The sequence below is a fragment of the Chaetodon trifascialis genome, chromosome 9 (assembly GCF_039877785.1).
Source record: "Chaetodon trifascialis isolate fChaTrf1 chromosome 9, fChaTrf1.hap1, whole genome shotgun sequence".
NCBI lineage: Eukaryota > Metazoa > Chordata > Actinopteri > Chaetodontiformes > Chaetodontidae > Chaetodon > Chaetodon trifascialis.
Window position 1 is genome coordinate 8715411 of NC_092064.1, and position 14249 is coordinate 8729659.

Below are 14249 nucleotides of genomic sequence, written 5' to 3' on the forward strand. Positions count from 1 at the left end.
GATGCTATACAAGAGCTTGTCAGGTGATGTTTTTATTGTAAAGGAGCATGAAGCTCAGCAAAGGAGAGAGATGATCTCTGATGAGTTCAGTTTGCTCTTAAACACAGATGCTGATCCTGTGTTTGTTCCAGCTGTTGATTTCCTCACGAACATGAAAATCTTCTTAATACACTAACAGCAAATGAAACCTCCCTAAATCTCTGCTGTGTTGTGATTTCCAATGAATCCAAATAACAGTTATTTGTGTGAGCAGGGGATGCAGTTCACACTGTGAATAATAAAATCCAAGTCAATATCATTAGCAGGAGAGGAAAGTAGGACTTTAAATCAGTGGTCGGTCTGTGCTTTGGTTTCAGTTTCAGGTTAGTTGGCTTTATGGAAGTGGAGGAGCTGAGCTGAACCTCCAGAGTCCTCCATCCACCCACTGTGTGTTAACCATCTGCTACAACTGAACACCAGCAGCAGGCCGATCAGAGCGTTAAACAAAACATGACGCGGACATTATTTTATGACAAAATCATGTTTCCGAACAATACCGCTGGAAGATTTCAACTCTCAGTGCTGCTTGCTGGTGTTTAGGGTCACCATCTGCAGCTATTAACGTCCTCAGGGTTGAAAACAATGCCAAGTTGATTCATGTTGTGCTCAGAGTGGTCAGCCATGCTAACAATGCTGACAGCAGGGGACACATTAAAGATGAAGAGTTGGTTGGAGCTTTGGAGCTATGAGGCTGTACAGGCTGGATGAAGAGTGTGAGATCAATTTATTATGCTAATTTAGCTGCTGTACTCACACAGCTAAAGCCCGAGTGAGGGGGTGTGATGTGAAATGTGTGTGCGTATCAACAAGCTGTGTGTTCACTGGACTCTGTGTGTAATGGATGTAATGGTTTGGAGTGCAGAAGTGAACAGGTGAGTGTCAGGCTGTGGACTGACTGCTAATATTATTATTACACTATATTTCCTAACTGTCACTCACTGACTGTGTATTAGACAGCTGAATCCCCTCATGGATGAAAGTGTGTGTGAGAGGATCGACAGCACGGAGGCTGCAGATATGGACTGAGGACAGTCAGGTTATGGACTGACAGCTCGTCTCAAGACCTGTCCAAGAAGAGACGACATCAGTCTACTGAGCTGCACCTGAACGTTTCACGACCCGTGAACCAGACCGACTAATGACCCACAGTCACAGCGAGCAGCAGAAACATGGTCGTCATTCAGCTGATACTGAAGAGTTGCTCTGTTCATGATGTGACACAGTGAATCCATTACTGTGAAACAACAACATCACTGCAGTTAGCAGAGATGCATCATGCTAGCAAATAGCTGCTTTGACCATCATTGACTTTGCTCTAATATCACACTGATGACTTTCACAACACATTAGATAAACTGTGATGAATGTGTCACTGCTGACAGTCAGTCATCAGTGTGGTGCTTTGGTTCAGGGAACAAACCCACAATAATCTCCACTGTTTGACCCCACTGACCTCAAAAAACACTGTTCAAGTCTGAGAGTGAAACTGTAACTTGACTCAGTGAAGGCCACATTAATGATGCCGTCAGTCTAAACAATGTCTCTGTTGGTCATTTCAGTGTTCAACATCCAGACAGAACAATGAGCTGCTCAGTGAAATGTTCAGCTGTTTGTCATCAGTGAAGGTTCACCTTGTGTGAAAGTAAATAAATGACAGTCAGAGAAACGTGTCAGAGGAGACTGAACCATTGTGAGGAACACAAGGTGACACAGTTGTGTTTGACTGATGATGCTCTGCTCTCTGGGAATCTCTGAATGAATCCAAGCAGCAGAGAAGAGATGCTGCCAGAGGCAACGACTCTCCACTACAGCTGTACACAACAAAACACAGCACACACATGTCACTGAGACACGACATCAACATGACGCACACAGCGAGGGACGCCATCACAACATAATTACCAATAAAGCAGAATGTGAGGAGGACTGTGAGCTCGAGAGAAAACACAAGCAGAAACTACAGAATGAAGCAGGTAGAAATCTGCAACACACACACACACACACACACACACACACACACACACACACACACACACACACACACACACACACACACACACACACACACACACACACACACACACACACACACACACACACACACACACACACACAGTGTGCCTGGCAGGATGCCATTAAAATCATCCAGCAGGTGCTGCAACACTTGAACTGTAGAGCAGATGTCTCTCTCACACACGCACACGCACACACACACACACACACACACACACACACACACACACACACACACACACACACACACACACACACACACACACACACACAGAAGGCAGTGCTGATGAACATGTGAATAAACTGATGTTGTAATCTTGATGTTGTGTTTCTGTTGATGAAATCATTCTAATAGTGGAACACAGCAGCTTGTTGGAGCTTAATTTCCCTTTAATTTGCTTTATTTAACGTCTGAAAGCCATAAAAAGTCACAACACTGATCTGATGCTGCAATGACTGGGACAGAGTGTTACTGTGCTCCTCTTCACACACACTCTCCCTGTTTGATGTGAGCAACGCTGCAAAAATAAAAGTGATCAAAGAATCATCTTCTTCATCTTCAACAAGGTTTTCTTCTGGAGACGTTTCAGCGTTAGAATAAAGTCACAGTTAAAACGTCAAATATTTGATGAGAAAACAGCTCACACGGCTGCAGCAGCACTGAGTCTCATTAAAGAAGAGAAGCTCCAGTTATGACCACCTGCAGCGGATCAATGCAACAGAAGTGACACCATGTGACGAAGAATCAGAATATTATCAGCTCGGTCATGTCTGATCGTGGAAACACAAAGCTGATAAATCAATGAAGCAAAAATATCTTGTTATTTAGTTCCACTGCTGTAAATCTCAACTGCTCTGTGGAGAATCTGTGACTGTTAAACACTCGGCCATTTCATTAAATATACATGAGTTTGAGATGTTGCTGCTGCTTCAGATTAACGAGACAAACACGAGGCCCAGACTGGGTAATAACATACAGGTGGAGTAATAAGAGGGCAGATGGAGCAGACTGGTCCAACACCATGTTTATTTGTCCAGCGGCAAAAGCAATTTGGCTTCAGATAAGCTACCGTCACACTTTGTTCCATGAATGAAACGCTGTCTTTTGTCAGCACCTCCAGTGGTTTGTGGAGCAGTAAATCATTGACAAAGAATGGGATGCAGTCATTGTTTGTTGTTTTCCTGTCTCTCATCAGTTCTCATCATTAGAATAAATATAAAGAAAATAATTTGGGAGAGGAACAACAAGACATTTCAGCATCCAGTGTGAAGTTGTTGCATCCACATGGCGTCCAGCTGCTCAGAACTTTCTGCATCTTTAGCGAATGTGACGCTTCAGAGCACATTTAGGAACCGGCTGTTCCCTCACAGACGACAGAGACAGCAGCTCTGACCCAACCAGGTTTCTTCATCCAACACAGAGAAAAGACCAGAACCATCACTGCACAGCAGCTCCCACCACTGTCTACTTAGACAGCAGTCAGTGGAGCCCCAATCTAACTCTGAAGCCTGTTTGTCACTGAGCTGCATGAGGAGGTCGATGTGATGGTGGATGGTGGAAAGCCAAAGAGACAAAGAAAGAAAACGCAGTGAGAGAGAGATTCTCTGAAGCTCCATCTTTGTGTCTCCATGGTGTGTGATCACCTCAGGAAAGGCAACAGCTGTGTCAGAGACAGAAATGTAAAGTGTTTGGCTGAAGAGCGCAGAGCAGGAATTAGGATTTGATCATTTTTACACACATCAGCACATTCAGGAACGTAAGTTGAGGCAAGACGCCGACTTCTACCTCTGAACAGAGCGTGTGTTAAATCAGTCCAGCACACAGCAATTCAAAGCACTGTGACAACAGCTGAGAGATTATAGAGCTTCATGTGACACACTGGTGTCACTCAGCTCTGGACTGCAGATGGAAATGATGGAGGTCAGTTCTCAGTGATCTGACTCAACACACAAAACAGTCTTCAACAAGCTTTGACACTGACACACACTCTGAATGTAGAGTCTTACTGTCTCTGCTGAGGTCCAGTGTGGAGGTCAGGAGGTGGTGTCCTCATCACTGCACACGCACGCACGCACGCACGCACGCACGCACGCACACACACACACACACACACACACACACACACACACACACACACACACACACACACACACACACACACACACACACACACAGAGTGCAGGGTCAAACTGGCCTCTCTTACCTGAAAGACAGAAAAAGAGGAGGCAGACTGTGAAGATTTCACTCTCAGGTTTCAGGTGTTCTTTCTCTTCACATCATGTTTCCCACAAAGATCCACCTTCTGTCATTTGTTTGTCAGCCATGAAACACTTTCACTGTGAGCACTTTACATCCAGCTGAACTGTGACTTTAAGGCGCCTCCAGAAAGAACAAATGAAGCTGACCGTTTCAGAGACATGTTTGTCCTCTCAGAGGAGTCCTTGTGAACAGTGATGTGAACACCACATGAGATGAAAATGAGACTCCAACAAATGAGACCATGAAGGCGAAATCAGCCAAGTGTTCCTCTTCTCTGCTGGATTCATGGCTGCATTTCACTTGATAACAGCTTCTCGCTGTTGCTTTGTGTCTCCTTAGTGAGTCCTTCACATCACAGGAGATAATGTGAAATAACACTTCTGGCTTCCTCTGACCAACAATCTGTCTGTTCTCACACATCTGATGGTCTGCAGGCAGAGAATATAAGTAGCACTATTTCAGGACATCATCGTAAACTCCAGCTGTGACTCATGAGAGGACAGAGGTGAGGAGGCGTGGAACTCCTCGTGAGTGATGACAGAATGATGGAAAATAAGTCACGTCAGGGTTTCATCTTTCAGTCGATAATATGAGGAGAAACAGCTTCTCTGTGAAGATGAAGCTCTGAGCAGCAAACTAGAACGTGCAAACATCACTGACAGTGAGTCCACACAGTGATGAGGAGCCTCCTGTGGTGACTGTGACGTCCACCTGGCAGGAATCAGGCTCATTCAACGTTTCACCTCTCAAAAATGCTCATCTACAGGTAGAGAGAGAAGAGGCAGACATGACGCTGATTCACCTCTTGACTGGAAAAGTCGCTCCATCACATTTCCAGTGATGACATGAAATGAACAAAATGGGATAAATGCAATAATCTCCAACAGCGGTAATTACTGTTAAAGGCTGACTCGTTCATAAATACTGTCAACAGCAGCTCAGCAGCTAGAACTTCTTCAGACGTCAAGCAAACACACGCTGATCATCATCATGAACACAACCAAGTGACTAACCAAGAAGCCTGAAGGGAAAAAGCAGCAATTATTCATGACAGCATCAATTATAGAGCTGCTACAAACTCAAATGAAACGGCTGGAAAATGTGTAGATTTTAGAGGAAGAAAACATCCTCAAACTGTGACAGCACACAGCTACACAGGTGAATGAAGAAGAGGTCATTCCCTGGTTTTCACTAAATCCTCCCTGAGGCTGTGTGGCTGCACAGGCTGGATGATGCCTTCAGGCTCCTCTGTTGCTTTTCAGCTGCTGCTTTTCACGAGGAAATGAGAGACAAGACAACAGAGCGTCTGTCTGCTGTCTAACTCTGTCCACCCCCCTTAATTCCCCATTATTTCATCCCTCTGCTTTTAGAATATGTGGGATGTTCAACCCTCCAACCAACCAGTGCAGAGACAACAAGCCCTGCAGACTCTGGCTGAGACAAAGACATTGTCCCCCTCCCTCTGAGGGTAGAGACAGCATCACATGAGGCTGTTCAGCACAGCTGAGCTGCTGTGTGACTCTGAAGTAAAGATGTTTCAAATCAGAGCTTCAGTCTGGTACAAACCAAAGGAATCACACAATAAACCTGATGTTGTGTTCAGAGGCAGTGATGAAGATCAGCGGCTCACAAACCCACACACAGCTTCCAGCCAATGAGTCAGGCAGAATTAACGAACTGACAGCAAGTCAAAACTGGTCCAACTTCAGATGATGGACTGTCCCTGGTGGACATCATGGATGTGTTCTTCTCTGAGTTTACATGTGGTGCAGAGAGCAGAGAACAGCAGGTCAGGAGAGGTTGAAGAGGTTCAGAGAAAAGAAAGAAGAAAGAAAGAAAAGACAAATGACGGTGAACCAGAGGCAGGATTCTGCTCCAAAGGTTTTTGGCATCAGGAACAAAATATCCTGATAATGTGTCAAAGTACCGTCAACTAAATGCAGTGAGGCGCGTTACACAGACAAAGTCTTTTCTCTGACCCTGCAGGAGTTTATCTACCAGAGCGTAGTCTGATCCCACTGCCAGGAGGCGAGCAGAGGACATGAGCAGTGAAAGTCCAGCAGGACGGACAGACTGCAGGACGCTCAGTTCACCTCCACGGACAGAAAAATGAACAGATCCAAAGCTGAAGTCAACGTTCTGACAGAAAAGACCACAATGAGTCAAGAAACGGCATCACACAGTGAAAGAGAAGAAACACACACACAGAGGACCAACACACACACACGGAGACAAACTCAAAGTTTGTGACACTGAACAACAAGAGAGTAAAGTGAGAGTAAAAACATGAAACACAGGCCTCCACACACACTTTGACTCCCACACACAGATTGGAACAAAGCTGTTTATCCACTGCCTTCAGTCAGAGAGCCCATTGACTTCCAGCTAGAAACAGACTGAACGAGTCAACACACAACCATTCCTGTCCTCAGTCTGGATTTATGACCTGAACACTGGAGGACTGTGTCCACACTGCAGGGGGGACATGGACAAACACTGTCTACATGTCAAATTCATGTGTGTCCCAACACGTCAATTTCTACATGATGTGACTGAAACAGGACTGACGTCCTGTCAGAGGAGACGCAGGTGGAACTGGAGATCCAGACTCAGCTGTCTGTCCGGTCCATATGGACGACAGTGTCCTCCAAACAAAATCAGATCTGGCTTGTTTGCAGAGGCAAAAAGGAAGAATTGAGACTATTTGGTTTGATCAGTGCAATGAGTGCAGGCTGTCCGCCTGAATTTGCAGCATTTCTCACTCAGCTTTGTTCTCGATCATGTGACTAATTTATGTGGATACTTCCTTCATCAGCGGCTGGACGTCATGAAATGAACAGGCCTCCAGTTATTATAGTGGCACATATTCAATAACAGCTCAACAGACTGGAAATATACTGCTGGCTTCAGGCCTCTGCTCTCTTTTGTAAACATCTGAATCCACTGATCAGCCAGAGAAATGACAGAATCTTCATTCTGGGAAAGTCACTGAAATGTGGATGAGCAGCATGACGCAGTATCAGAGGTGTTTTCTTCAACAGGATTACCTGTTTGAATGAAGGATTCATAGAAAGCACATGTGTGGATGTATTTAATGGGTGAACACTTAAACCAAGCAAAAGGCTTTAATCCTGTAATCCCATAATACACTCTCACCTCTGATTGTTATTGGCTCTAAACTACAGAAACAAACATCTCGTCATTTATTTGCTCAGTGTGACAGAAAGCGAACACTTTCAGCACTCTGCTGTTTGCTGACAAAGACGCTCTGATGACGTGACGTCAGCAAATCAAATGAACTGATTTTTGAGGCAAAAGTAATTCACTGTCCACCGTGTGTGCTCCCTAAAATTTAGTCATTTTATGAATTATCTCTGATCCAATAATACTGAGAACTTCTTTTGTTGTTGTTGTTGTTGTTGTTGTTGTTGTTGTTGTTGTTGTTGTTGTTGTTGTTGTTGTGTTCACAGGCAGCAGGGATTTGTTGGAAGCACCTGACAACAACCACAGCTGAAGGGAGGACGCCTCTCCTTCTGCTGTCAGTCCAACTGTCACACATAGTGTCAGGATTCATTTACTGCACCACCGTCTACTCACAGCCTCACTTATTATGGGATGCTTCACCATAACCTGTTTCTGTTTCATTGACAGAAACAAACACTTTACTGCTGCAGGTGTTAAAGGCCATTTTATTAAAATGTGGAGAAAAATGAAACATACTGAGGTCATTAGAGAGCCGCATGTCGGTGACTGAATGGCTGAAAGGCTCCTCTTTCACTGACAGCATCACAGAGGAGCATCAATAAGAGCACAGGACCAATACTGGTATCAGTAAAATCCTGAGTCCATCCCTGTGTAACATCATACACTACATGTATAAAACTACATGTATTCATCCTCAGCCTTTTAGTCCTGGTCCTCTGTTTGGAAGAAATGTCGAATCACAGCATCATCAGTCAAATATTAGAGGGTCAACTGTGTATTGACATCGTTCAGCTCAGGTCAGGTGATGTTCTGTCTCTGGAAACATGCGAACTCACCTGAGGAGTGAGGCACAGACAGACTGGGGGAGCGTCCTCCAGCTGCAGACACAGCGATGTCCAAATGCACACAAGCTTTTGGTTTGATCACAGTGGATATGTGACCACACACAGTCATGAAGAACAGAGCTCTCGTGCTCTTTCACCTGTGCTTTGTTCACCTCTGGTGACAAATCCTTTAACCTAACAAACCTTCAGCAGCACGAGCCTTTCAGCTGCCATCTCTTCCTCTGAAAGAGCTCCAATATACAGCAGCCTTATGGTCCAGGCCATAATAATAATAATACTTATTATTACTATTCATCCAATCGTCTAAACCATCCAGTTTGGCAGAAAGTGCTTCATCCTCGCTGCTGCACACACACCTGGAGGCATTCAGAACACACACATAATTACAGCCATCAAAGGCTAAATGTACTCTCAGGTCCCATTGGTGCTCCAGGACAGAGTAAAGTGTCTTTGTAAGAAGTTAAAACAACATGAAGCAACACAAACAGAGACCTCACTGACGACGAACCCCCTTTCTCTTCAGGAGGAAACAAGTTCCATTAAAAGGACAAAAGTGTCCAGATTCTAACTATGAATCTTCCAGAGAGTCCGAGGTGAGGAACTTCACAGGAAAGATGCAGAGGATAAAACCCCTGATAGAACAGGGAAAGTCAGCTCAGTATGGAGTTTTTTGGATTTTATAAGTCGGACCGTATTCAGACCAATGTGGTCTGTAACTTATGCAAGACTGTCGTCCCCACCAAGACCAGTAACACCACAAACTTATTTAACCACCTTAGCCGCGCTCACTCTTTGGAGCGCAGCCGTATTCGCCAACGTCCGCCAACCGCAGCACCAACACACAAGCAGCTGAGGTAGAGGTATCTGCTTCAGTGCCTGATGACAAATCATCTAAAAGGCATGAAGACGTAACGGAGGCAGCGGCATATCATATAGCTAAAGACATGCTTCACTGAGCACTGAGGAGAAGCCAGGTTACAAACATCTCTTACACGTACTTTTTTTTTTTTTTTCTTAAACACACTTGCAATAAAAATATAATTGAATAGTTCATGTATGTTTAGAGTAAGAAGAGTGACTAAAGTTGTTCATATGTCTAGGCTGGTTTTATAGTTCAGTCAGTGTTACTGTGCTGTCTATCATGTTTGTTTGTTTGTTTGTATGTTACAGATGTCAAGTCTACCTCAGTTTCTGCTATGTTTCCAAAACACTGCACATATTTAAAAACATTTTATTCAGCAGAAGGTGAATCAGCTTGTGAACTTCCTGCACTAAACCTGCAGAAAAAAAGTTCTCAGGTCTCTCTGTTTACATTTTTACACTTTTTTTACATTTTTTATTTGAGTGTTTTCCATGGTTGTGTTGACATTTCCTTTCCTTTCTGCCTTGATAGCTGAGGGGATTATAATCAGAGGAAGGTTAAATTTAAAATAAAAATGTTTAAATTGAATGTATTTTTCTCCTGATCCTTATTTTAAATAGGTCATAAAAATATCAATAATTATCGATATCGACCAATATAAAACACTTATATCACAATAGAGTTTTCAGCCATATCGCCCAGCCCTACTGTGAACCCACCAACACTGAATCACCAAAAGATGTCAGAATCACTGAAGCACAACTTTTACAGCAAATGATCTGTTTAAAGCTGCAGCCGAGAGGAAGATGAGGATGTTTTTATCCACTGTGGAGTGAAAGAAACTGGCAAACATGAATATCACTGACAGTCGCTGCTCATGTTGATCTCACTGATGATCACAAACTGTTTCTGTAATGTTCACTTCTTCCAGCATTTTCTCCTCCGTCTCTCTCCTGCTCATTGGTTGCACTTTGAAAAGCCAGCAGCAAACAGGGTCTATGGGGAAACTATGGATCTTTGATTCAACTCTTATCACATTGCCTCTCTTCTGAACAGCAGATGAGCATAAAAGGACATTATTTACTACTGAGAGAGAAAAACACACAAAGAGAAGCCGAGTGAGTCCAGTCAGCACCTGGACTTCAGGTCTGTCCTGGTCCTGGTGTCTCTGACTCATCAACTTACATGATGTCCTCCTTCATATCAACCCTCTGTCCACTCTGACTGCTGTGTGTCTGTGTGCTTCATGTGTGTTTATGTGCTGAGCTCCTGTGCTGGTGTGAAGCTGTGAAAAGCTGCTGAACAACATCAGATTCAAGAGCTTCAGTCTGTTGTTCCAAAAAGCATCCTGGAAAACAAACAATCAGCAAACATGGAGGATCAGGTGGGAGCTTCTCCCAGTAAAAAGGCTCCTGCTCAGCAGCGGACTGATTCACAGAGCAAATCAAAAGACATGAAAACATGAACTGAAATGTCTCAAACCACTGCTGCTGCAAACACACTGTCCAGCTTCTGCTGGATGTGAAGAAGAAAAACCTTTTACAGACACTTTTCAGGCCTACAGGGGCTGAGTGCTCCACGTTTAAAGACATGACAGGGAGGAAAAGCACTTCAGGCTCATTGGACATGAAAATAACCTCAACAGAGAGACTCGCTTCCTGTTCTGAATCCAAACAACTTTTATAAACACACAAACACAAAACTCATGAACAGATGAGTGTGATGTTAATCCAGTGATTTCTATCATTTAAAGGAACATCAGCGTGAGGTGAAGGTCTTTATGTTGGTCTGAAACATCAGTGTTTTCATTTCCACTGAGCACAGAAACGCTTTAACTCCTGAACTGACCAACTGCTCACTGCTGGTTCAAACACTGACCCTGAAGACCTGACAGTGTTTTCTCACCCAAACTGATTTCCTCATGACGTCAAACTGAGCAGCCGATCGATCATTTTACCAAACGTTCACATTTCAGAGCCGCTGGACTTCCAGTGTGGAGAGCATCATCGCTGACATTTAATTACAAAAGCAGACAAGAGAAGACGAGAAAACTAAATCTTCCTCATCCTCCATCCACCCTTTCTCCTCTTCATCCTGCTGCCATCATCTCTCCTGCTCACAAGAGTTGCCTCTTCCTCCTGTTTCACACCACACACTGTTTCCTCCTCCTCCCTTCACTCAAGTGTATCACACACACTCTGTCTCATCCACCTCACACACACTCCTCACTAATAAGAGTCTCTGCCAGCACAAGAGCAGCACCAGAGGAAGACTGACTGATCCAATCTACGATGCAGACATCATGAGTCAAAGAGAAGAGACGTGTGTGAAGACATGAAGGTATTTCAAGCAGGCTGAGAACCAAAAGTGAGATAGAAATGAATTTATCTGACAATTTACACAAGCGCACACACACACACACACACACACACACACACACACACACACACACACACACACACACACACACACACTCCATCAGAGAGGAATGAATGCAGTGTGTGAGTGGAGCTGACAGTGGAACAGCCTCCACATGTTGGTGCTCTCCTCTACTCCTCTGCTGAAGCTGGCAGCTGGACCATCAGCCTCTGAGGCTGCTCTCTTCTCTGTGTCACACACTGCTGCTGGACATGAAGACTGATGTCAGATCAGCTCAGCTCCACTCATCACTAACTTGACTGAGAGCAAACACAGCTCGACTGTAAAGTGTCAGGCTTCTCCATGAGGAGCTCTCTCTGTCATGTCAGCTGTTTTCAGGAAGGGAAGTCACTTCACATACCTTCAGAACTCGAGTCAGCGGCAGACGGACAGAAGCACAATAAACATCCACGGTAGCTGTCAATTCCCTCTCAACTCCGGTGTTTCCTAGTGGAAAACGTCAGGACATGAAATGAAAAGAATGAAACGATCCCTTGCCTTGAAATCCAAAGAGGAAAGCGACGCCGGGGATCCACACGGTGTGTATCCAGAAGGAAAGCATGGTGTCCTTTAACCAGCTGCAAAAGCTCCGCGCTCTTCCCGACGAAGCTCCGTCTCCAGCGGTTAATTTCCAGAAGAGAAAGCGCTGCAAACGAAGCCGAGCGGAGGAAGAAATCCCAGTCTGAACGATGCTGCTCAACACAAGAGCTGGAGACTCTGTCGCTGCTCCATCTGCTGCTTTCATACGGACAATAGCGACCCCTACCGACACTCATCCACAGAGGAGAGTGTGTGAGAGCGGCAGTCCTCTGCGTGTGGATAATATTAGTGCCGCAGTTTCTACTTTTCACACGTAATTAAAACACAAAAAGGTCCTCCTAGTGTTTCTACAGGAGCTGCTTGGTCCCGTATGGACCAATATCTGTTAGAGCTCAGAGTGAAGAGAGTCTAGTTGGTCTCTCTGCAGAGATCCAGTTATCTGTGTGCAGACACGTGTGGCGTTTCACCCCAAAGAAATCCTCACAGCAGATTTCTTCCGGTTCTCACAGAGACACACAAGCTGCAGCTTTAGTTTTTCTGTTGAACTCCAGCTGCAGTGAGAGCATCTACAGAAGACCAAACTCATGTCACAGAAATATACTTCGACTCAGACCTGATGGTCAGATTTGATCTCCAAATGCGGCAACATTAAAGCTTTAGTCATGATCACAGTCAGAAATATCCTCACATGTTAATATGAAAGCAGTTGATCCTCAGGGAGAAAAACTGATGATTTAATTCTACTAATAAGAAAGTTTGTCCACCAGGTGTTTTCTGTGATGTCACTACATGAAGTGGACTTGACTTGTTTTTGGATCTTTGCCCTCACACAGAAGGAACAAGCTGCTCGGAGCTACATTTACTGTTATATTTGTATTTTATTGTGTTGTCAGTTTTGTTTCCTTTTAGTTTCCATCTGTGTTTCACTTCCACAAACGAGACCTTATGGCACAGGTGACTGCGTTTGGAGGGTTTATTCACATTCCTCACCTGCTTCACACTGTTCATTTGTATTTCAGGCACAGAGGAGAAGAATACTGTTTTCATTCTAATATGCCGGCAACAAGAGAAACAAAGCAAAGGTTAGATTGAATCCCACCAAAACAATCTGATGAAAAATATAGTTTACTGTCACAGTCAGTGAAGTGAGACTGTTGGTTCTCAGAGAGAAGTCGGTTTCACGTTGGAGTCATCAGTCAGGTGGATGAAATGTAAATGATTTCTGCAGACACACTGCATGCTGTCACACATGATTCATGACCACATGATCTCTGTGTGTGTGTGTGTGTGTGTGTGTGTGTGTGTGTGTGTGTGTGTGTGTGTGTGTGTGTGTGTGTGTGTGTGTGTGTGTGTGTGTGTGTTAATAGTTATCTTTACATTTTCCAGGTTCTTCAAAGTCGAGTAACAGAATCATGATGCCAGTCTTCAGTGTGAGTCACATCAGTTAACACACTGTAATCACAGACCATCTCACAGCCCGCTGTGTGAATTATATACACACTGTGAACTCACACACATCATTTAGATTCAGACTGAAAAGTGGGCAGAAAGAAAACAGAATCTGTTTGAATGATGGCTCCATGCAACAAACTGCATGAATATGCAAAGCTTCCAGCAGACGACTGTTTGGAATGAGTCACTGTTTGTGGGCAGATGGTGGAAAATGATTTCACATTAGCTTGTGTCATTAATTTATTTGCAAAATACTAAAATCTTACCAATGTTGGAAGGACACATTAACGTCACATGATGCAAGAAAGGAGGCAAACGCAGCAGTTTATTTCAGTGTGTAAAGTCAGACAGTCTCTGCAGCTTTCACAGTTCTGCAATCACAGACAGAACCACTGAAGGGGAAAACACGTCCTCCTCACTTCATTCCCTCATTAGACAGAAAATCCTGATTCATTATACAGCGTGCCGTCCACTCATGTATTATCATACGGAGGCCTGAGTTCAAAGCTGCTGACCTCTAAGTGTCTCCATTCATAATTCATTTGCAGCCCACAGTGTTTCTGTCCTCCAGCAAAGCTTTGGCTGTCAGTGTGAAAGCCTCCAGCGAACGTTGGTG

The 14249-nt window shown here is 44.3% G+C and overlaps 1 protein-coding gene across 1 annotated transcript in view; it reads right to left on the reverse strand.

Annotated features, from left to right (window-relative positions):
- The window catches only part of lsamp (limbic system associated membrane protein), a 434254-nt gene extending 421900 nt beyond the window's left edge, over positions 1-12354 (reverse strand). The window contains exon 1 of the mRNA XM_070970756.1: positions 12140-12354. Within this exon, the coding sequence (XP_070826857.1) occupies positions 12140-12203 (64 nt within the window). The 5' untranslated portion in view covers positions 12204-12354. The remainder of the gene's footprint in view (positions 1-12139) is intronic.
- Between the last annotated feature and the right edge of the window lie 1895 nt (positions 12355-14249).